The 25,014-nt window shown below is 36.0% G+C and overlaps 1 protein-coding gene across 1 annotated transcript; it reads right to left on the reverse strand.

Annotated features, from left to right (window-relative positions):
• Positions 1-1,178: 1,178 nt before the first annotated feature.
• Positions 1,179-23,108, reverse strand: FRG1 (FSHD region gene 1). Its single transcript, XM_032844900.1, has 9 exons — positions 22,927-23,108; positions 20,826-20,896; positions 13,685-13,810; positions 12,227-12,284; positions 10,287-10,401; positions 8,099-8,203; positions 5,761-5,852; positions 5,128-5,238; positions 1,179-3,457 (listed from the first exon to the last, which is right to left on the reverse strand). The coding sequence occupies exons 1-9, from the start codon at positions 22,986-22,988 to the stop codon at positions 3,346-3,348; spliced, it is 852 nt and encodes a 283-aa protein (XP_032700791.1). The 5' UTR covers positions 22,989-23,108; the 3' UTR covers positions 1,179-3,345.
• Between the last annotated feature and the right edge of the window lie 1,906 nt (positions 23,109-25,014).

Consider the following 25,014-nt stretch of genomic DNA (forward strand, 5'->3'; position numbering starts at 1 on the left):
TAATGAAATATGAATATTTATTTTAAAAATTAACTGTAAGCTAATAGGTTGGTGAGGAAAGAGGAAATAGTTGTGGAATTTTTTTTTCACATTTTGTTTTTCATCTTTTCATTAAATGTAATGGATTTCAACAGGAGTGAGCCTGAAAAAATTACAGTGGAAGTTACCTGAATTAACGCCCTCAGGCTAATATTATAATGCCATTTAAAAAAGTATCATGAAGAGAAAGTCACAGTATAAAAGCTATCCTGTCTTACTAATTTGGTTAATGAAATGTGGTAGAATGTTTTAATATGTCCTTCTGTGTCTTAAGAGCTTAGAATAACTGAAAAAATATAATTCCTGCTAGAACAGTAAGTTGGAAGCCATGACTGATTGACATCTAGACTGGGAGTGACCCAGGAATTGCATGGTATTTGGATAGTATTGGGCCATCAGGTATGATGAGTTCATTTTCGGAATTCAGGCCTATCTTAAGAGGTATAAATATATTCATTTATTTTAATGATCAACTTCTTTCTAGAGAATGTTAGAGTTTTGTGTCTATACCCAAGAAAGCCCAAGCAGGTCCTTAACTGGGAGAGGAGAGGGCAAGAAACTAATGAGAGTTTGAGCAGATCATGGTTGATGGAGTAGCTTGTGCTAGACCAGCCCTCTCGCACACACAAAATTAAACTTTGGATAAAATATTAAAAATTATCTAAAGGCAATGGAGAATGACCAAAAACATGCAGAAACTCGAGAAGAACTAGTAAGAGGGGAAACATATTTTTAACATCGAGAAGAACTAGTAAGAGGGGAAACATATTTTTAACATCTTTTCAACTTAAGGCAGACCCAGTGCCACTAAGAATAATTATATAGAAAGCTTAAGTCATTACTAGTTGAAGAATCAGAGTACAGAGTTCAGAGTGACCAAAGTCTGGAAAGTGAGAAAGAAATCCTGAAGAGGAGAGAGCCACAGAAGATATTAGCCACATTGCCCAAATCTCTTACTGATCTCTGAACTCCACATCCTTGGGACTGACTTCAAGAAGCCCAGCTAAAACAAAAAGAACTGAACAGATATTTCAGCTGTTGCCCACCATAAGGGAGACAGAATTTGGAGCTTCAGATCAACCAAGTTAACTGCCTACTAAACATAAAAAAATCACTCTTCAGAACAACAACATAGAATGCAGTTTCTACAATGTTTTATTCACAATGTCTACGATATAATCTCATCAGATATATGAAGAAACATACTCAACCATCAGTGGAGACGGACTCTAAGATGATCCAGATGTTGGAATCAGTAGACAAGAATTTTTAAGAAGCTATTGTAACTCTACCCAAAAACAAAGAAATAAATGTATAGAAAAGCAGTAAATGGATAGGAAATTTCAGCAGAAATAGAATCTATTAACAACAATAGGATCAAATAGATTCTAGAAATGAAAAATAATGTCTTGAGATTTAAAAATCACTAGATGTGTGTAACAGCAATTTGGAGACGATAAAAAAAAGTGAGTCAGTAAACTTGAAGAAAAGAACAACTGAAATGATCTGAAATGTGAGCAGTCAAAAAAATATAGGTGTAGGGGAGCTTTTTCTTTGGTTATTGTTTTTTATCATATATAAAGCCTTTCTGACATGGCTACTGGACTGGTAAATCAGGGGAATGCTTGACCAGAATCCATCTTGACTTTGACAGTGCTTTGAACAAGTTTCACGACATCCTTTTGCACAAGAAGAAAAATGTGGACCAGACGACAATATTTAGATATATTATTCTTGACTCCTGTCACTCTGCCAGATTACCCTCAGTGCTGTAATGAGGGTTGGAGTCAAGTGTAATCATAGAAATTGGGAAGAACACTTATCTATTACCTGTGATTTTTTCTTGCTCTCCTCCTTCAGTAGCGCATAAACTCCAGAGGGCAGGCAGTGCATATTTTTAATCTATCTTCCCAGGTATTAGGACCTGAAATTAGTTTTGCTCTCTGAAAAGGACAAGACCTGGGGGAGCTTGAGGGTGAGCATGGTGACAGGGAATCCAGGAATACACTATGTTCTGAAATTGAGGCAGATAGAATGAATGCTTGTTCCAGGGAAATCAGTCAGCTGGCAGATGGTCTCAGGTACCGAGCTAGTGTTGGAGGCAAGACTTCAATCTCTTGAGGGCAGTGTTTCTTAAAGTGTATTTCAGATCATTTGCTTCAGAATTACATGGAGTGCTAGTTAAAATGTCAATTCTAGGACACAATCCTAGACTTGCTAAGCTGGCATCTTATGGATGATTCTTGAAAATCTACAGGTACCTCAGGTGATTCTTACATATATAAATTTGAACTACTATTTATTTTTAGGGGCTGGGAGCTGACAAAAGCAAGAAACAGACTAAGTCCAAGGGCAGGTGTCAGAAACTTGGCAGTTACTATCTTGGGCTGGAAAATTTTTTCTTATGGGGGGGTACTGTCCTGTGCCTTGTGGGATGTTAAGCAGCATTCCCAGTCTGTAACCCTAAATGCCAGTAGCACCTCTTCTCTCAGCTGTGACAACCCCTTAGAGCCACACTGGGCCCCGGTTGAGAACCACTGCTTTCAGCTGTCTAAGTAGTAAGCATGTTCCTAGCCTAAGGATCAGAGGAAGAAGAACACAAGATGGGGGGGGTGGATAACCAGCTACTGAACTGGAATGACGATTTAGGACTAGATTTACAGCAAGAGCTCCTTTATAAGGTTGCTACTGGTAAGCTTACCTTACTTGCTGGAGAGTGGCTATCTAACTCCAGAGCTAGTGACCAAAGGAATACAATGGCTGAGAACTAGACAGGTCTGGCACTTAGGCCAGGTCTCAATCCTGGCTGTGCATCATCCACGGGGAATCATAAAAACATAGAGATGCATCAGCCAGACTCAGTCCTTCTGAAGCAGAATTCCCAGGGGTGGAGCCCAGGCATCTGATACACAACCTGCATTCTGGAACACTCACAGGGTCAGGTGACATCTGGAATACTGTGTTCAGGAATTCAGAGAGACACAGGCTAGGAATAAAAGTGTCTCAGCATAGCAGACCTCAGCGATGTATAGTATCTGAACCTCTTTAATAGCTCCATTCTCATCCAATCCAGTCTCTACGTAGGGAATTTTCCCAATTTTCTTCTTATTCTCCGTTCAGAGCCTACTTCTCTTGTAATGTTTCTTATTCCCATCCTACTGCCTAATACCTGATTTCTTTCTCTCTTCCCACCCACTTTGTTTGATATCTGTTTGGCTTGTGTGATTTGGATTTAGGAGGCAGAATCAAAGCCTTGTTGACTGGATTGGGAGCTTCTAACTTCCTTTTAAAGGTCCTAATTAAGCATCAGTGGTATAAAGTAATATAAAGTAAGAATGTAAAGCAATAAGAGATTCCATAAGCTGCACAAGACACACAGGGTTCACAGAGTATCATCTCTTGCTTTATGACAGAAAACCTAGAAAAGAGAAAAGATTCTATGGCATGTTCAGTGTGTACTCTGTTTCAATTCCATGTGAAACACTACAGTTAACTAAAAAGTAAACCCTTGGGGACTCTCGATTAAACTTGATTAATCTTGTTTAAACTAGCTCTAGTTCAGCAGTAATTCCCGAACAGCCCAAGAGCTCTATAAAAACACTTCCACTGATTATTTTATTCAGAAAAAAAACAAATAGGAGAAGAAAGAAACACAATTCTGGTCATTTGCAGTATCTATCAGCTTTCAATTTGGCTCTCCTGTTTAAACAAAGACAAATAATAAAAATTATGTAACACATGCCATATGTAGTCAACTACTAAATACATACGCACACTCAGAAATTGTGTTTTCAATTTTGATTATTGCCATACTACTTATTTTAAAATATTTTAATTAAAATTAACTTTTCAATACTGTTTCATGCTAAATACATTCTACTCTTATGAAAGTCTTTCATAATCTTTAAGAAATGTTGCCTAAGAGCTTTTTCAATCCACAATAGCAATTTTAATTGCCTCTGAATTTAAGCATGCCCTAAACTTCTATTTAACAGGGTGGCAATGTTCTATTTTCATGAGTGATAAAAGTTAGTAAGACATACAACTTATTTCTTTTGTGTCCATATCCTGATTTTTTTTTTTTTTTTTACATCCTATTCTTGATTTCTTAAAACTAAATACATGCTTTGTTCAGCAGGGAAAATTCTTGTATCACTTACTAACTTCTGGTAACAAGTCCATCAACTAGTTAAGAAGAAATATGATGAAGCATTATCTTTATCAGTAGTGTGAAGAAATGTTTTAGGACTACTTTTGCAACATAGGACTTGAAGGAGTGGCAGATTACCAAATTCTTTTTCAATCTGGCACTTATTTATGGTTATAAACTTACAGCTAAACCTCTCTACCCACTTTTTTGTTATAGATCTAAGACATTACTTACCTAAGTAAGAATAGTATTAGATAAATATTAACAATGTGCTATGATAAATATCCTGTACACTGCTAGATTCAACTTAATGAAAATGCTTCAATTTTATTTTATTTTATACTTAGTAATTTTTAAACTGATCTGTTTTTATCTCATTTTTAGGAACCTGTACTATTCTACTAGAACCCACTGAGTTTTTAAATTAAAATACTTCGGGGCGCCTGAGTGGCTCAATGGGTTAAGCCGCTGCCTTCGGCTCAGGTCATGATCTCAGAGTCCTGGGATCGAGCCCCGCACTGGGCTCTCTGCTCAGCAGGGAGCCTGCTTCCTCCTCTCTCTCTGCCTGCTTGTGATCTCTCTGTCAAATAAATAAATAAAATCTTTAAAAAATAAATAAATTAATTAAAATGCTTCTTTCTAGCCCTTCTAATAGTTATAAAAAGATGATGTTAAATAAATTTGTGAAGGGGTTTTAGTCAAATCTGAATGTCTTATAACAAAATATATAAGTTTTTGGAATTTGGCTACTACTAGATATTGTTTGTTGGGTGATCTTTTCCTAGACTTATGATGTCCTTTTTAGGTAATATTACTATGTTCATAAATTAGGAGACAAAAATTTAAGAACGGTAGTATTTGAAAAAGAACACTGATTATATATATGCCATTTCTATTGGATCCTGAAAATAGTTATAAAAAAGTAAAAATATACCTACCTGTCCAGAAGTGTTTCATGCAAAAATCCATCTTTCCGGGCCTTTTTGAGAATTTTACTATCTTCTTTACTTATTTTAAGTTTGTGGTCTTGGAAGCTCTGAAATTTCTTTCTGTTAAGAAAATGCCTTTCTTGAAAATCATCTCAAACTTTGATTATACATGTTTACTCATGAATTTACAAATATTTCTAAAGTTTTTCATTTATTTAAAAAAAACAACTTTTTTTTTACAACAACAACTTTTCAACTGCAAAGATGACCTTGGTGTACTTCCATGAAGAGGGCAGTTGTTTGGGCAGCAAACTACAAAGCCCCAGTTCCACTAAGGCATGTTAGCTGGAGTCCCTGAATCCTGCCTATGGGACAACATTTGGTTGGCATTATGTACTGATTAAGCTATAGTCATTCTATTAATGAATAAGGAGAAAAGACTAACCCAAGTGACTTTAGCTTTGAAAGTCAGCAGGGTAATTAGGAAAAGTGAAGCTCTGTGAAAAGAAAAGCATTCAGCTTTGTTCTTTGTCCTAGAGTCTATTTTATGCTGCCTCTTGTCCTTCGGGTATTTTATTTTACGGGTCTCGAGGAGTACTTTGTTGCCAAATCTGTAGGGTCTAAAAGGAAAAGAATACATACACGTAATTGATTTCACACTGTTTAACATTTCCTTTGTCTTCTTCTGGAATATCATCTTTTTTCTTAGTTTCTCTTTCAGCACAGGATCTAATCTGGACAATAGAGATGAGAACCGAACAGATTATACATCTATCTCCCCTCTTCCCCACTTTACTTAGATCTAATCTGGACAATAGAGATGAGAACTGAACAGATTATACATCTATCTCCCCTCTTCCCCACTTTACTTATTTCCTAAGAACCCTGTAGGTGATTTCTTATGCAAATGAAGAAAACAACTTAGCAATCAAATTCAGAAAAAGACAGGTTCTAGATATGTTTTTATTTATATATGTATAATTTATATAAATAATCGGTTATGTTTCTCTAGAGCCTTTGCATCAGATATAAAAAATAAAATTATTTGAAAAACATTTTATAGATCAGGTCCTGCTGACCAATTAGGCAATAATTTAATTAGTTTGGCCTCAAAGTAAATATTCCAATTATCATATTTTTTATTTTTTATAACACTGAAAGTTTAAGATAGCTATTTTAATTTGCATAGCTATTCCCAAATCCATTTAAACTTTTAACATGACACAGACTACTTTCACTTAATTGGAATCCACTCCTTTTAATTCTTCCTTATATCCTCCTAAGTTGTGACAGATAATTACTATCAATGCCATAAACTGATATAGCAAGTATGATCTACTGAGTCTGACAGGAAGTGGACATAATTCAGGCTTCAGGAACTGGCAATTTGCAACACAGAGGACAGAATTTACATCTCCAAGGATTTACATCTCCAAAGTCATCTTTGTGGCTCAGAGTCCAACTCCAAGGCTTCTTAGAAAGTGCTGACCAATGAAGTATGTCCTAGTGCTACCTGTGTGACAAGTTTGGGTAGCAGAGTCCTAGCAGACCTGGGGAAATTACTACCGTCCAGGGTCTGTGACAATACTACTTTTGGCAGGAGGTAATGTGTCTTGATAGTCTATAAAGGTGCATGGCTGATCCAGATTAGCAGAGCCTATGAAGTAAAATGCAAGGTAGAAGGAGTTCTGGATTATCACTGCTCAGAGCTTCCAGGTACTTGACTAACCAAACAGACCCTTGGGAAATGTGACAGATACATCATATGAAAACAGTTATAATTAAATACACCATAGTCCCCCCCCCCATAAAAGTACAAAATGCTGCACTTTATTTGCATTGTCTTCAAAAATCATACTTTTAGATAAGTGAGAAATCCACCAGCATTTTTCTAATGACCTGATCTTTTCTAATGACAAGAAGTATGGTATGGAGTGTCAGAGTAGTTTCCAGTCAGCTGGGCCTGGGTACACATCCTGTCTCTATCCGATCTAGCTGTGTGAGTTTCATGATGACTATAGCAGGTGAGGATATAAGGAGGCTCAAAGTCTCTCTCCTCATCAGTAAAGTTAAGATAACAGGTAACTCACAGGAATTAAAAAAGATTCAAGAAGAGTGCAGGAGTCACATTCAGCAGAGTACCTGCAGCTACTGGCTTCTGTTTTGGTTTGTGTGTGTGGTTTTTTTAATGTGATTATAATTACATAATTACCTTGTATTTCTGTTTTGGGGACTTTTTCCTCAGATATACCTGTACACCTACAGAATGATGCATATCCAAAGTTTTGTGTTACAGCACTGGTTCTAAGAGCAAAAGACTGGAAGTAACCTAAATCAGCATTTATGAGGAACTGACTAAATAAATTAAGGCATATCCCTAAAATGGAATATTATATAGCTATTAAAAAGAGAAAATTTTCTGCATAGTAATTGATAAGGGAAAATCTCCAAGATAAAAACATTAAGGAAAAAAAGAAAATAAAGGTCTAAAGGAGTATATGCAGGAGCCTAACTTTATTGTAAAAAAGTAGAAAATTATAAACATATATTTTTATTAAGAACTGGTAGGCTAGAGAAGAATGGGAGTCATGTCTTTATATGCTTATATTTTTAAAATTTTGAACCATGTGAACATATCTATTAAATTTTAAAATGCAAGCAAGCAAAAAAAAATAGAGTACTAAAAAGCATGTGGAACTACTCAGAAAAAGGTACTAATACATGGAGGTAAGATATAATAATTTCTCTCACACATGGTACATATAAGCCATCGGTTATAGGATTTATAATTAAGCTTTTTATAATAAAGCTTATTAGGAGCATAGTATAAAAAACTATGCATTACATCTTTAAAGTAATAGCAAATGACTACTGAACATTATTAAGAGATATGGTCACATCATATATGTGACATGTATTAGTCATAGAAAAATTAAGAAGAAAGCAATTTATAAAAAAGAACAAAATAGATCACAATTACCTTTATCATTTCTTCTTCTCCTGCTGTTTTACTCTTTGCTTCTATATCACCTGCTTCATTGCATCTAATAAAGCAGCTATTTGAGGCCAATAAAGCCATTTTCCCCTATATAAAAAATAGCAAAAAAGTTACAAGACTACTGCAAAAGAATTTTTTTTTTTTGTAAAGATTTTATTTATTTATTTGACAGACAGAGATCACAAGTAGGCAGAGAGGCAGGCAGAGAGAGAGGAGGAAGCAGGCTCCCCGCCGAGCAGAGAGCCTGATGTGAGGCTCGATCCCAGGACCCTGGGATCATGACCTGAGCCAAAGGCAGAGGCTTTAACTCACTGAGCCACTCAGGCGCCCCTGTAAAAGAATTCTTAAGTCTTGAGAATGAAATGAATTCTGCCCCTTAGCCCCAACTGTAAAAGTAATCAGTAAAGAGAATTTGGAGAAAATACAGAAAAAAAAAAAAATACAGAAAAGAAAACCAAAATCACCTATAATCTTACTACTCAAAAATAACCCAATAAATATTTTTAGTATATACTATTAGTAGGACTAAATTCTAACTAGATGAAATAGCATTGTTTCCTTCAGCCTTAAAGATCAATTGAGGATATAACTGAATTAGTTCTGTTTGAAAAATAATCAGCTTTTAAAGATAATAAAAAATTATATAATGCATAGTAATTTACTCAAATAATAGTGTTTTAAGTAAGATTTTCTTCATAATTAGAAAATATAAAAATTTATAAGAGCTAGCTTTTGGTGCTTTTGAATTTACTGCTCAGAACTTTAAGAATCAATGTCAGAGAGTTTTGGACAGAAATGATGGTGGGCAGAGGTACTACTGCTAATTTTTTGCACTATTTCCTCCCCCAGTTTTACTGAGATATAATTGACATAATCACTGCATAAATTTAAGGTGTATAGCATAATGATTTGGCTTAACACTTACTGTGAAATAATTATCTTAATAAGTTTTGGTTAACATCCATCATCTCATGCAGTTAATAATAAAAAGAAAGCATAAAAGGAAAACGATTTTTTTCCTTGTGATGAGAACTCAGGATTTAGTCTCTTAACAACTTTCCTGTATATCATACAGCAGAGTTAGCTGAAGTAATCATGTTATACGTTATATCCATGGCACTTATATTAATCCTGTAACTGGAAGTTTGTACCTTTTGACCACCTTCTTCCTCTAATTCCTAATCCCAACACCTGCTACTCTGGTAACCAACCACAAGTCTGATGTCTTTTTCTGAGTTTTGTTTTGTTTTGTTTTTAAGATCCATATATAAGTGAGATCATACAGTTGTCTTTCTCTGATTTATTTTACTTAGCAAGGTCCATTTGTTGTTGTAAATAGCAAGATTTACTCATCTTTTATGGCAGAACAATATTCCATTGCATATATATATATAACACAACTTCTTTATCCATTTATCTATCAGTGGACATTTAGATTATTTCCATAGTTACTCTTAAAAGTAATGCCAGTATGAACATGGGGGTGCAAGTATTGTTTTAAGTTAGTTTTTTTGGTTTCTTTTGGATGTATTTTCACAAGTGGGATTGTTGGATCTTACAATAATTCTATTTTTAATTTTTTGAGGAACCTCCATACTATTTTCCACAGTGGCTGCATCAGTTTGCATTCCCACCAGCAGTGCATGAAGGTTCCCTTTTCTCCACATCCTTCTAGCATTTATCTCATCTTTTTGAAGAGGGCCATTGTAACAGGTATGAAGTGATACCTTACTGTGCTTCTGATTTGCATTTCTCTAATGACTAGTGATGTTGAGCATCTTTTCATGTACCTGTTGGCCTTTCATATATATCTTTTCTGGGAAAAAGGTCTTTGCCCATTTTTTAATTGGGTTATTTGTTTCTTTGCTATTGAGTTGTATCAGCTCTTTATATATTTTGGATATTAACCCCTTATCAGAAAAATGGTTTGCAAATATTTTTTCTCATCCTATAGTTTGTCTTTTCACTTTGTTTGATTATTTCTTTTGCTGTGTTGCACTGATTTTCAAGACCTTTTTAAGGTTATAAGTTCATATTGGTTTTCTTCAATTTAGTGGGTTATATTATTGCACTGTACTTCTGGTTTTTTTTTTAGACTATATATTCTCACTGAATATTAAAGACTATCTTACATTGACAAGAAGCTTTTATGAACAATAATAGCACTTACATCTTGAAAGACTGGTTCCCATTGTTCTCTTGGTCCAATTGCATCTGAACGCCCCACAACAAGTCCATCTGAATTAATACCTAGGTATTTTCCATAGCCAGATTTCAGGGCAATTCTTTAGATTAACAAAAAGGAAATGTTAAAAACTGAGAGCAAGAAAATTAAATATGGAACATAAAAATAATGTGTGTGTATAAAAATCCAGGCTAGCCACAGTCCAAATTTTCAAAAGCCACGTGATGTGTGGCTAGTGACTACCATATCGGACAGTGTAGTTCTATTTATATAATTTTATATTGTACTTATAAAGCTCCTATTACATGGTATCAAACTGCTTTCCTCTGTATCAACTTAACATTCTCACCTCAAATCAGGAGAGTTATCATTTCATCATGGATCTATTAACATTATACCTTTTTTAAGAAAAAATTAGAATATCAGATACAGGAAAAATAGTATCCTATTTAATTTATCTTCTAACCATCGTAAAGTGACATTTGCACTTCCTTTCCTTTTTAGGTTTTATCTTTTTGTCCATTTTTTCTATTGGTATTTTACTGTTTTCCTTAGAGTTATGAATCCTGTATGTACATACAAAGAATAAAAAATCATTGCTGTTAATGCTGTTGCAAATATTTTCCACATTTGCCTATTTTATATCTTTTGTTTTCAACTGTAAAGAAGTTTGAGTTTATTGATTTTCTTCTGCTTTTATTCTTTAAGTCTCTCAGGCACCTGGGTAGCTCAGTCAGTTCAGTGTCTGACTTCAGACACTGACTTCAAGTGATCTTGTGGTCCTGGGATAGAGCCCCACAAGCCCCATAGTGGGCTCTGTGCTCCCCACTCAGCAGGGAGTCTGCTTCTCCCTCTCCCTACCCCCGCCCAGTGCTCACTTGCTCTCTCCAAAGTAAATAAATAAATAAATAAATAAAATATTAAATAAATAAAAAAGTCTTTCACTGTACTTATTGGCCACTCAGAGTATAGGAATGATAATCTTCATGTGATGTTTTTTAAAGAAAAAAATATGATTCTTAAGTTTTAGCTTACCCAATCCCTTGTGATGCCAAGCGATTGATTTTATATTCATCTACAGGTTAATGATCATATAATACAAATCATTATCATGTTGATGCAGCCAATTATTAGCATACTGAAATTCAATTTCTGTATGCACTACCCAAAGTATCATTCTATACTTTGGCACTGTGAGAATAAAAAAGGTCAGCTTATAAAATGATTGTAAAAACAGAATATTCTTTTGGTCTTCATGACTACGTAACATTCTTTACTGATTTTAATAATTTTAATAATATTCCTTTATTCTTTTTATCTCTTGACTTCTGACAAGTGAGTTTATGTATCATAGTAACATCAAACCCGGTTTTGTCTTATGTCTATTTTCTTTGCATGAGCTTTCTAATCTATATCTTATTTGGTCTGTGACATTATTAATACTCATTTTTTTCTAGTCTAGTATTATATATTGGTAGGAATCATAGGGTATGTTTTTATTTGGAGCTTTCATTCTCTCTCTCTTTTCTTTTAAGATTTTACTTATTTGAGAGAGAGAGAGAGAGAGACAGCATGAGAAGGGGAGGGTCAGAGGGAGAAGCCAGGACTTGATGCCAGGACTCCAGGATTATGACCTGAGCTGAAGGTTCAACCAACTGAGCCACCAAGGTGCCCCGCTTTCATTCTCTTTCAAAGACACAGTTGTTACAAATGAAATTTAATAATACCTAAATATAGCATATATAAATGTCGTATTTTTAAAATGTCACAAAATATACTTTCAAAAAGATTGTTTTGCTTTTTACATCAAAATTGGTCTGTGAACTTAAGTTAGCTTACTTAATTAGCTATATATAGAAATTTTTCAGTAAATAAAATTAAATTAAAAAAATAAAAGGTGATTAATTATAGTTCAACTTACTTACCTGGAATCAGACAATTTGACAGCTGTAAACTGCTCTGGAGGACTTGGGCCTTCATCAACTATAGAGGAAAAAAATACTTTAAAATTATTTGTTACCAATATACACATAAAAATAATCTTCAGCTTTAAAAAAAGTTTTCTTTTGGGGAACCTGGGTGGCTCAGTCATTAAGCGTCTGCCTTCGGCTCAGGCCATGATCCCAGGGTCCTGGGATTGAATCCCACATTGGGCTCCCTGCTTGGTGAGAAGTCTGCTTCTCCCTCTCCCATTCCCCCTGCTTGTGTTCCTTCTCTGTGTATCTCTCTGTTAAATAAATAAAAAAAAAAATCTTTAAAAAAAAAAAGGTTTTCTTTTAAAATTAAATATAAGAATACTATAATATTTTGATATAATCATAATACACTATTCAGATTAGAGTATCAAGTTCTACTTTATCTTCTTATAACTACAGTGTTAGTTTTACATACTTAATAGGTAAGTCAGCATGATGCTTAATCAGTTATATTTTCTTTTTGTGTTTTAAAATGCCCTCGGTATATAAACAAGCATTTAATATTTATTTATTTTTAAAAGATTTTGTTTATTTATTTGACAGAGAGAGAGACAGTGATAGAGGGAATACAAGCAGGGGGAGTGGGAGAGGGAGAAGCAGGCTTCCCGCCGAGCAGGGAGCCCAATGCAGGGCTCGATCCGAGGACCCTGGGATCATGACCAGAGCTGAAGGCAGACGCTTAACGACTGAGCCATCCAGGCACCCCAGCATTTAATATTTAAAAAACTAAATGCTGTAACTTATTCAAGGGATGGTCATTCATACTTAAAGATACTGCTTTTAATCTTCTGATTACTTCATGTCTCATTAGTGCTTATTCTGGTGGACCAGAAGGGATAACAAAACTTCAAACTGTTAATAATGTTCCAGGTTAGTTTTGGCAAAAGGTCTAAAGAATAAAGATATCAAATCTTTGACTCAACTATGTTTCCCTTTCAATTCAATTATTTATGTTGCTTTTGATTTCAATTGATACTTTTCTGGAACCATAAAGAATGTTTTCACAGGCTTATAATGGAAAGAGGGATTTGCCAATAATTGGTAAATATTAAGGAAGGAAAAAAGGGGAAGAGTCAAATGCAATGGATTTATTCCTTGTACTATACTTGAGATGTTAGAATTTGGCCTAAGTGAATAACTGTCATAAAATATACGCTTTTTAAAAATGTTTTTTATAAAATTTTATTTGAGAGAGACAGAGAGAGAGCACAAGCAGAGGGAGCAGCAGGCAGAGGGAGAAGCAGGCTCTCTGCTGAGCAAGGAGCCCTATACAGGACTCGATCCCAGGAGCCTGGGATCCTGACCTGAATTAAAGACGGACGCTTAACTGACTGAGCTACCCAGGCATCCCTAAAATACATACTTTAAGTGGTCTTTTCCCTTCCACTGTTTCTACTAGACACAAACCTTCTTTATGTGGAGCTCCCAGTGTAAAAAGTCCGTTGTCAAGTGCATGTATGTAGGTTCCTTTATCCATTTCAATTGCTATGGTTCCTGATATTTCACCAAAATTTGTTACTGTCCACCAGATTCCTAAAAAATAAAATCAATATTTTAAATTTAATTTTAGATTTGACACAAGGTTCTTATTTGTTGTTCTTGTTGTTATAACTTATTTTTTAAAACTTTTTATTTTGCAGTTATAAGAAATAATACAGAGAGATCTCATCTGTCCTTTATTCACTTCTCCCTGTGGTAATATCTTATATAATTATAGTACACTGTCCAAACCAGGAAATTATCCTTTATACAAACTATGAACCTTATACAGATTTCATCCATTTTACATACATTCATTTGCATGTCAGTATGTATGGATATAGGTGACCACCACCCAAAATTAAGATTACATTCTTTTCAAAATATAAAAAAGCAGTACATGTGAAGGCACAAAATGATGGAGAACAGTCTCTTTGATTTCCTCCCCAGCCATCCATGACTGCTTTCTAGAGGCAATGACTATTATAACCTGTCCCTTACATATCCCTCCAAAAAGACTTTTTTTTTTTTTTAAAGATTTTATTTATTTGACAGAGAGAGAGATCACAAGTCGGCAGAGCAGGAGGCAGAGAGAGGGGGGAAGCAGGCTCCCCACTGAGCAGACAGCCCGATGCGAGGCTCGATCCCAAGACCCTGGGATCATGACCCGAGCCCAACCAAGGCAGATGCCTAACCCACTGAGCCACCAGGCACCCCCAAAAAGACTTTCTAACATAGTATTCTTTTTTAATTTTTTTCAAGTTTTTATTGAAATTCCAGTTAGTTGACATCCAGCGTAATATTAGTTACAGGTACAGAATTTAGTAATCCATCACTTATAACACTCTGCTTATCACAATAAGTGCAGTCCTCAATATCCTTCACCCATTTAACCCATTTCCAAGCCCACCTCCCCTCCGGCAACCTTCAATTTGTTCTCTGTAATTAAGAGTCTGTTTTCTGGTTTGTCTCTCTCTCTCTCTCTCTTTCTCTTTTTTCCTATGTTTATCTGTTTTGTCTCCTGACTTCCACATATGAGTGAAAATCATATGGTATTTATTTTTTTCTAACTTAACATAATGCTCTCTAGTTCCATCATGTTGCAAATGGCAAGATTTCTTTTTTTTTTTTTGTGGTCTAGGACAGTATTCTTAACCATGATTTTAGATTAGAAACAATATGAGCAGAAACTATGTATTCTATATACATGAACAGAAATGGGTTTCTTTTTCTTTTTCTTTTTTTTAAGATTTTTTTTTTTTAATTTTTATTTGTTTATTTGACAGACAGAGATCACAAGTAGGCAGAGAGGCAGGCAGAGAGAGAGAGGAGAAAGCAGGCTCCCTGCTGAGCAGAGAGCCCGATGTGGGGCTCGATCCCAGGACCGTGGGATCATGACCTGAGCCGAAGGCAGAGGCTTTAACCCACTGAGCCACCCAGGCGCCCCGAAATGGGTTTCTTTTTTAATTCATTTTAATTCAAATATAATTAACAAATGGTATTATATTAGTTTCATATGTATAATATAATGACTCGGCGATTCTATACATTTCTCAGTGCTCATCAAGATAAGTGTACTCTCAATTCCCCTTCACCTATTTCTCCCATCCACCTACTCATGCTGCACATTCAATACAATCTCTATCCAAATACCAATAACATTTTTCACAGAACTAGAATAATCCTAAAATTTGTATGGAACCACAAAAGATCCCAAATAGCCAAAGCAATCCTGAAAATGGATAAAGCTGGAGGTATCACAATCCCACATTTCAAGATATACTACAAAGCATTATGGTACTGACAAATACAGACATACAAATCAATGGAACAGAAATGAGTGTCTAGAAATAAACCAACACTTGTACGGTAAATTAATTTATGACAAAAGAAGGCAAGAATACAGAATGGGGAAAAGACCATCTTCAACAAATGGTGCTGGGAAAACTGGACCCCTTTCTTATACCATATACAAAAATAAACTCAAAATAGATTAAAGACCTAAATGTGAGATCTGAAACCATAAAATTTCTGAGAAAACACAGGAAATATCCCTCCTAATTCTTTGACATCAGCCGTAGAAACGTTTTTCTTATATCTCTCCTCTGGCAAGGGAAACAAAAGCAAAATTAAACTACTGAGACTACACCAAAACAAAAAGCTTTTCCACAGTGAAGGAAACCATTAACAAAACAAAGACAACCTACAGAATGGATGAAGCTAGTTACAAATGATATATCCAATAAGGAGTTAATATTCAAACTATATAAAGAACTTTTACAACTCAATACCAAAAAAAGCAAATAATCCAATTAAAAAATTGATCGAGGACCTGAACAGAAATTTTTCCAAATAAGACATAGATAGCCAACAGACACATAGAACATGCTTAACATGACTAATCATCAGGGAAATACAAATTAAAACCACAATGAGATACTACCTTACACCTGCTGTAATGGCTAAAACAAAACAAAAAAAGACAATAATAAGCGTTGAAGATGTGAAATGACATGGAGAAAAAGGAATCCTTGTAGGACTGCAAATTGGTGCAACCACTGTGGAAAAGAGTACGGAGTTTCCTCACAAAATTAAAAATAGAATCACTACATGATCCTGAAATTCCACTACTGGGTATTTACCCAAAGAAAACAAAAACACTAATTTGAAAAGATAGATGCGCTCCTATGTTTATTGCATGAGTTTATTGCTGGACTTTTTGTTCTGTTGATCTATGTATTGTTTTTATGCTAATACCAAACTGTTTTGATTAGGTTTTTTTTTGTTTTTGTTTTTGTTTTTTTGTAGTATTGTTTGAAATCAGAAGTGTGGTACCTCCAGCCTAGTTCTTCTTTCTTAAGACTGCTAGCTATCTGGGATCTTCTGCGGTTCCTTACAAATTTGAGGATTGTTTGTTCATTATTCGTGAAAAATGCCACTGGAATTTGACAGAGATTGCACTGAATCTGTAGATTGCTTTGAGGTAGTGTAAGTATTTTAACAATTTAATTCTTCTGATCCATGAACATGGAATATCTTTCCATTTATATGTGTCTTCTTCAAATTCTTTTATCAATGTCATACTTTCAATGTACAGATCTATCACATCCTTGGTTAAATTTATTCTTAGGTATTTTGTTGTCTTTGGTACAACTGTAAATAGGATTAGTTTTCTTATTTCTCTTTCTGGTAATGAAGTATTAATGTATAGAAATGTAACAGATTTTTGTATGTTGATTTTATATCCTGCAACTTTATTGAATTCATTTATTAGTTCTAATGGTTTTTTGGTGCAATCTTTAGGGTTTTCTATGTATAAGATCATGTCATCTGCCAATAGTGACAGTTTTATTTCTCCCTCTCTGATTTGGATGCCTTTTCTTCCTTTCTTTTTTGCCTACTTGCTTTGGCTAGGGCTGCCAATACTATGTTGAGTAAAAGCAGTAAGACTAGGTATCCTTGTCTTATTCTTGATCTTAGACGAAAAGCTTTCAGATTTTCACTGTTGATTATGAAGCTAAATTGTCCATTAGCTAAAGGAGAAATGTGTCAGTCATTAATAAGATATTAGATGACATTAGGAACTCTGGATAATTTTATTAGGTCTGATAGTGATATACTCTTATGTATTAAAAGAGACGGCAGGGCGCTTGGGTGACTCAGTTGGTTAAGGATCTGCCTTTGGCTCAGATCATGATCTGAGGGTCCCAGGACTGAGCCCTGCTGAGCAGGGAGCCTGCTTCTCCCTCTCCCACTCCCTCTGCTTGTATTCTCTCTCTGTCAAATAAATAAATAAAAATCTTAAAAAAAAGTAAGAGAGCAAAACAGAAGGAAAGAGAGTGAGACTGACTTTATCAGTACTGCACATTTATGTATATATGGGTAGAATGACATAATATTCTGTTATACTTTAAAATTCTTCAGAAAAAAAAATGGGGCCCCTGGGTAGCTCAGCCCATTGAGCAACCAACTCTTGATTTCAGCTCGGGTCATGATCTCAGGGATTGAGCCCCCGCAGTAGGGCGGGAGGGAGTCTGCTTGAGATTCTCTCCCTCTCCCTCTGTCCCTCCTCCCACTCATGCACACACTCTCTAAAATAAATTTTATTCTCCAGAAAAAAACTGTGGATAGGATATTATCTCAGAGTAAGCAAGTATGTAAGTGAAATAAGATTGGCAAAAGAAGGAATGCTGGGGGTATGGACACATGGAAAATTCATTATATTCTCCTATCTACTTATGTATTAGTTTGAAAGCATCCAAATTACAAAGTTTTTAAAAATTGAGTTTATCACAGTGCATAAGATTTCCTATTTATCTAAACAAGAAAGGCTTTAAATACCCAACAAAAAATTAGTAAAATTTCACTTACATTAAGTTGGACTTTTACCTAGTTTCATATATATAAATCAACTCAAAATGGATCAAAGACCTAAATTTAAGAGCTAAAACCATAAAACTCTTATAAGAAAACATATGGTAGAAACCTCACAAAATGGGATTTGGCAATCATTTCTTGGATATGACATCAAAGGCACAAACAACAAAAGAAAAATTAGACCAATTAGACTCATCAAAATGAATAACTTTGGGGGCACCTGGGTGCCTCAGTCAGTTATGAATCTGACTCTTGATTGCAGTTTAGGTAGTGATCTCAGGGTTGTGAGATTGAGCCCCAAGTCAGGCTCTGGACTAGGCCTGGAACCTACTTAAGATTCCCTCTCCCTTTACCCCTCCCCCACATCCATCTCCCCCTCTAAAAAAAGAAAGAAAAAAAGAAAAACTTTTGTGCATCACAGGACACTATCAAGAGAGTAAAAAGACAACACAGAATAGAAGGAAATATTTGTACATCACATATCTTAAGGGATTAAGATCCAGAATATATAAAGAACTCTTAAAACTCAACAATAACACAACCCATTTCAAAAAATGGGCAAAGGACTTGAATAGGTATTTCTCCAAAGAAAATACACAAATGAGCAATGAGCACATTAAAATTACTAAATATTGCAATTCACTGAGGAAATACAGACTGAAACCATAATGAGATACTATTTCATACCCACTAGGATGGCTACTATCACAGAACCAGAAATAACAAATATTGGTGAGGATATGGAGAAATCGAAACCCTTATGCACTGCTGGTGGGAATGTAAAATGGTACAGTGACTATGGAAAACAGTTCTCACAAAATTAAAAATGGAATTACCATATGATCCAGCAATTCCACTTCCAGGTATGTGTCCAAAAGAACAGAAAGCAAAGTCTTGAAGAGATATCTGAACACCCATATTCCTAGAAGAATTATTCACAATAGGCCAAAAGTGAAGTAACCTACGTGTTCACTGAAAGATGAATGGTTAAATGAAATGCAGTATATACACACAATGGAGTATTACTCAGTCTTAAAAGGAAGGAAATTCTGACACATGCTACAACATGGATGAACCCTGAAGACCTCACCTGATTTCAAAACATTATGAAATGACAGTAATCAACACAAAAGTATCAGAACAACAGACAAATCAACGGAACACAGAGTCGAAAATTATACCAACCCATATAAAGTCAATTGATTTTTTACAGAGATATCAAGGCAGTTTAATGAAGAAAGAAAAGTCTATTCAACAGTGGTGCTAGAACAAGTGGATATCATTATGAAAAAATGAAAATTACTGACCCGTAATTCACTCCAGACCAAAATTTAATTTCAGATAGATCACAGATCTAATATAAAAACTAAAACTGAAGTCTCTTACAGAAAATGTGGAAGAATTTCTTCATGACCTTGGGGTTAAGCAATAGTTTCTCAGATTAAAGATGCAAGGTGGTAGCCATAATAGAAAAAAAATAATAAATACGGTTTTATAAAAATTTCTATACACATATATCAAGTCATTATATTGTATACCTAAAACTAATACTATGTTGTATGTCAATTTTACTATAATTGAAAAAAAAAATCTAACTTTTGCTTTCAGAGAAATAACATTTAAGCAAATTAAAAGTCAAACCACAGACTGGGAGGGAAGATTGATAACAGAACTGTATTACTTTTTGGTGCGAGTATAAAATGGTACAACCACCTTAGAAAATTCTTGGTGATTACTTACATCGCTAAATATCCACCTATTTGTTGACATAGCAATTCCATCTCTAGATACCTATCCAAGATATTTACACTAATATTAGAACTGTTGATTTGCTATTTCAAAAAAAGGTGAGATTTTTCTAGAATATTATCTTTATCCCATTTCATATAAAGTGTAAAGGAGCCAAAATTTATGAAATTTCAAAACGTGACTGGCCATGTTTTCAGAGAGGAACAAATTGCTTTAAAGTATAGATATGGAAAGGATCAGAAAGCAGGCTGGTTAAATGTGTTTGGGTCAGTTTATCTCTGGCAGCACTTCCAGGCTACCTTGATGCTTTAAGATTTTCATTTATTTCATAATATATAAAAGAATCATTTTTACTGTGAGTTATTTTTACTGTTCCTTTGGGGACATACTTATCACTGGCTTCTACAATCAAAATGCATAAATGTTCAGGGATGCCTGAGTGGCTCGGTCAGTTAAGTGTCTGCCTTTGGCTCAGGTCATAATCGTGGGGTCCTGGGATTGAGCCCTATGTAAGTCTGCTTCTCCTTCCACCTTTTCCCCTGCTCGTGCTCTCTTCTTTCTCTCTCAGATAAATAAAATCTTTTTAAAAATGCATACATGTTCAAAGAAAATTTGTGAAATATATTTAATTAAATAATATTTATCTATATCTGGCCTTTAAAATTATGTACCAGATCTGTGGGATATTAGGTAGTCTAATGAGCTATATTTCTTCTCTCCATGCCTTGTCCTGATAATAAAAAAAGGCATCAGTGACATCTACTGTGCCAGGCAATAAAAGGAATCCATAACTTTAAATAATATTGAAAACTTTAAGAAAACTATGCATAGGTCACAAGTTCTTTTGAGTTTCTTTGAACTACTTATCCCTAAGTAGGAAAATATTTTTAAAGGCATCTCAACCAATGTTAACTTTTCTCAGAATAAAGTATAGGAAACCTACCAACGATATCAAGTTGAGTTTCTTCATCTTCTTCTCTTTTTCTCTTCTTCTCTTTACTCTTTTTCTTCTTACTGCAGGAGATAATTCATATAGATGAGTTCAGAAATATTGATCTGATGTTAAGTGTCTCAAGATGCAATCTTAGAAGAATCTTTTAAGCTGTACATAGATATACGAATTATTGATTTAGTTATGTACACTGATATACTTTCTTATTTCTAATATTGAGAAGTCACTTCTGATCCTGTATGCATTGTGTTATAGTTAAGACAACAGATTCTGAAGTCAGACTGCTTTTTTAATCTTGATATTGTCATTTCTTAGCTCTGTGACTTTTGGAAAATTTACTTAATCCCTGTCAGTTTCTCACCTATAAAAGGAGGATAATAATTTAACTAAGTTCTTAAGATTGTTTTGAGGATTAAGAGAAGACCTGTACTTTCATATGTTGCTGGTGAAAATGTAAAATGGTATAGCCACTTTATAAAATAGTTTGGGTTCTTCGAAAAGTTAAACACAGAGTTACCAGAAATGAAAACACATGTCCTAACATCAGAAATGAAAACACACGTCCACATAAAAATTTTATTAGAATATTCAAAGCAGCATTATTCATAATAACCAAAAAGTGGCAACAACCGAAATGTCCATCAACTGATGAATGGAAAAACAAAATGCGTTATATCTACACTACACAATAGAATATTATTCAGCCATAAAAATAAGAGTACGAATACACGCTACAACACGGATGAAGCTAGATACAAAGACGGCACACTATATGACTCCGTTTATATGAAATATGCAGAATAAACTGATGCAGACGGAAATCAGATTAGTAGTTGCCAGGACTAGGGAAACAGTGGAATGGAGAGTGACTGCTAATGATCATGGGATTTCCTTCCCAAGATGAAAATGTTTAGCAACTTAATAGTGCTGAATTTTGTCAACACATTAAAACCCACAAAATTGTACTTTATAGGGTGAATTTCTGACATATGTATTATATCTCAGTAATAAAAAAAAACAGAGTGGTTCAAAAAAATTATATTAAAGAATAGGTAGAATAGTTCTTGGCACACAGAAAGTGGCTCTGTGTGTGTTGATAATGATTGAGAGTTGTGAGAATTATAAGAAGGCACACTTGTTTGTATTTTCATCAAATGTAAGCTTTCAGAAGACGACTCTCCCCTCTCTCTTGTAAATTCAGACAGTACAAGTTCTTCGGATTTATTCAGGGTAAGTTCTTTGTGATTCCAGAACTGTAGGCAGAATTGCTCCTTAACACTTCCCTTCATCTTACCTAAAAGTACCGAAAACTATCACCGAGACCTGCTGAAATGCTTAATAATTGTATGAATAACCAACTCTAAGCAGATCTACCAGTGAAAAGAGAGGTGGAGATATGAGTGAGCAGATACCTTTTCCTAAAACTCTAATCATCATAAATCACCCCTACAAGCTTCTTATTACTGACTCTACTTACTTACTGTACATGTTATCTCATTTAATCCTCATCATAATTCTTTTACAGTACCATCAATTTTTCCTAATGAACGAGTCAGTGTAAGCTCAAGGATACTAACGAACTTGCACAAATTGCAAAACTAGCAACTGGTGGGAATCCAGATTTCAGCCCATATCCCTGTCAAAACCCACATCTGCATACTGTATTTTAAAATCAAGGAATTTTTTTAGGGGGGAGGGAAACAATGGTGAAAATAAGTATCTCTAATAAAGGAAGTTATTGTTATGATCTACATCATCAGACTAAGGCTGCGGAGGTCTGGAGGGTCTTGGTTCCCTTATCAAGGGACCCAAACTTGTGGTTCCTGGGCTACTGGTTCCGCTCTCCTGTCTCCTCCCTTTTGAAGGCGCGACAGTCAGGGCCCATCTCCCGCGGCCCGTCTCTCCAGCTCTGTACAGGTACCCGGAACCGAGTCGCAGGATCGGTCCATGCAGGACCAGAGGCCAGGCCTAAAGGTTGGGAGCCTGAATTACAGCTCTCTAAGGCTTCTGTGAGATTCTCCACGGGGGAGAGGAGGCGAGGGCGGAGTGCTGTCAGAAAAGAGCCAGTCTCCCGCACAAACTTTGGCCTTACCTCTTAGCCTTGGTTCCCTTGAGCACGAGTTTGGTGGACTTCACATACGAGTATTCGGCCATAGCTCTGGGGACACTCTGTGTAAAGACGCGAGAGCTGTCTAAGGGCCAGATATCTCCACTGGAGAACGAACTGGCGAGGGAGGCCCCAAAATAATACTGCAGATTCCCTGAAACCGCACGCAACTGCAGGAGAGGACCATCCGCTCTGAGTCCCTAGTACCTTTTTCACCCGACTCTCGAATTCTACTTCCTGTGCGCTGTCTGGGGCTACGGCAACCGCAGAGGGCCTCAATACAGCAGGGTTCATTTGCTCTTGAGAACCGAATGTTCAAGCGTCCCTCAGTGAGGAAACCTGCGGAGACGCGCCCTCTGGTGGACGCAGAGGGCCTAATAGCTATGGAACCTTTTTCTTCTTTTTTTTTAATGGAGCCATTTTTGAGGTATCCTCCCGCTCGGTCTCAGGAGAAGGGCGACAGTTTGATCAGCAAGAAGGTGATATGACTCAATCAGCCCTCCGGTTCTAGTAGCTGTGAGCTGGGCCTTACTACCCTGCGCGACTGAGTGCATTATCGGACCTCGGACGATGTACAAGCCCTTCCAGTTCCATAAACGCCTGTCGTATTATCTAAAGACTTGAGTAACGTATAAGAAGCAAGTAGGGAGTAAAAGAAAATATAATTAAGTGCATAAATTTGGGCCACAGATTTCACAAGTGCTGTAGGAATTTGGGTGGAGGTGGGGTGGGAGGTTGACGTTGGAAACTAATGTAATCAGAGAAGTCCGTGTAGGATGGGTCTTTACAGAGGCTTTCCGTCTCAGTCACTATTTCTCCTGCCTGCTCCAATCACTTCAACAGGTTCATAGTTCACTTGCCTGATTCCATTTTCCCCCGCTTCCAAACCATCTCTGATAATGCTACCCGACTGATCTTTCTAGAGAAATAGCTGATTATTCCCCTATCTAAAATCTATTAAAGGCTACCTATTACTTTCGGGAGGGAAAATCCTGGCATCACTTAATAAACTATTGACAGTCTGGCCTCTTTTCCCACCACTTAACCCTGCCACCTTCCTTCCAGTCACACTAAGCAGCTGGAGATGTTTGAATGCTCTCTCTTTGCTCCTGCTGCCTGGAATGCTGCCCTATCCTCTTTCCCACGCTCTTCACTTGGCGCAGTGTTTCAACCTTTAAGACAAACTGGAGCATCATTTGCTTCTGTGAATATTAATAAAGGGAAACCTCACTAAAATGGAGAAAGGAGGAGAGAAAAGGGAGTTAGGAGGTGAAGCCTTTCCACTCAACTTGAATTACAGGAAGAATTGTCAATTACAGACCCCCAAAAGAAGAATCATCAGCATGAAAGAATTATCAATTACCAGCCCCTGCTAGGGAAAGATGTATATTGTGTCTCCTACCAGGTACTTCTACAAGATCTTCTACTGCTGTAGTTCAGCCCATTAGAAACCTTCATCACCTGGACTTCCTCCCTCCCCACCCCCCCCCCACAATGGACTTTTGTTCAGAATAACCCCTCCCAGCCTCCTCCTTCTTCCATGCAAAGTAATGTTCCTCTTTTTTGTTTGTTAAACTTGCCCATGGTTTTGCCATAGCTTGCATGTCCCGAATTGTAATCCTGTTATTCCCTACTAAACCCATTTTTGCTAGTAAAATAACTGACAGTTTTATTTTTCAGGTTAACATTCCAACAAAACACCATCCTCCAGCATGCTGCCTTTCTCATTCTGTAGCTAATTGTGTGCTTTTTCAGGGCAGAAACATAAGTAGCCTATTTATTTTTGTTTCACGCACACCCCATGCAGTACTTGCCTCAAAGTAGACCCTGCATAAATGTCTGTTAACATGTTAAGATTCTAAAGCCCGAGGTGTGCCTGTGGGATAATAAGAGTGGAGCATTTAGGAGTGTGGCTTGATTAAATAGGAGGGGTTGTGGTAGAAAAACCGGAGGAAGAAAATTGGAGGGGTGTAGCATATCCTGGAGACCACTGGAGATCCATTCCTTAATTATTTATCAAGCATCTCTGCAAAGACACTGTATGCTTGGTGCTAAGATGGTGGCAACAGTATG

Source organism: Lontra canadensis, unplaced genomic scaffold, assembly GCF_010015895.1.
Source record: "Lontra canadensis isolate GAN:19392208 unplaced genomic scaffold, GSC_riverotter_1.0 scaffold159, whole genome shotgun sequence".
NCBI lineage: Eukaryota > Metazoa > Chordata > Mammalia > Carnivora > Mustelidae > Lontra > Lontra canadensis.

Excerpts from the sequence above, each read along its gene's own strand:
- FRG1 (XM_032844900.1), bottom strand. The coding sequence starts at position 22,988 with ATGGCCGAATACTCGTATGTGAAGTCCACCAAACTCGTGCTCAAGGGA. Across the intron at positions 5,853-8,098 it reads GAGAAGAAGAAATGATAAAG|ATTAGATCCTGTGCTGAAAG; the intron begins GTAATTGTGATC and ends TCTATTGTCCAG. Across the intron at positions 3,458-5,127 it reads CATGAAACACTTCTGGACAG|GTTTTCTGTCATAAAGCAAG; the intron begins GTAGGTATATTT and ends TCTCTTTTCTAG.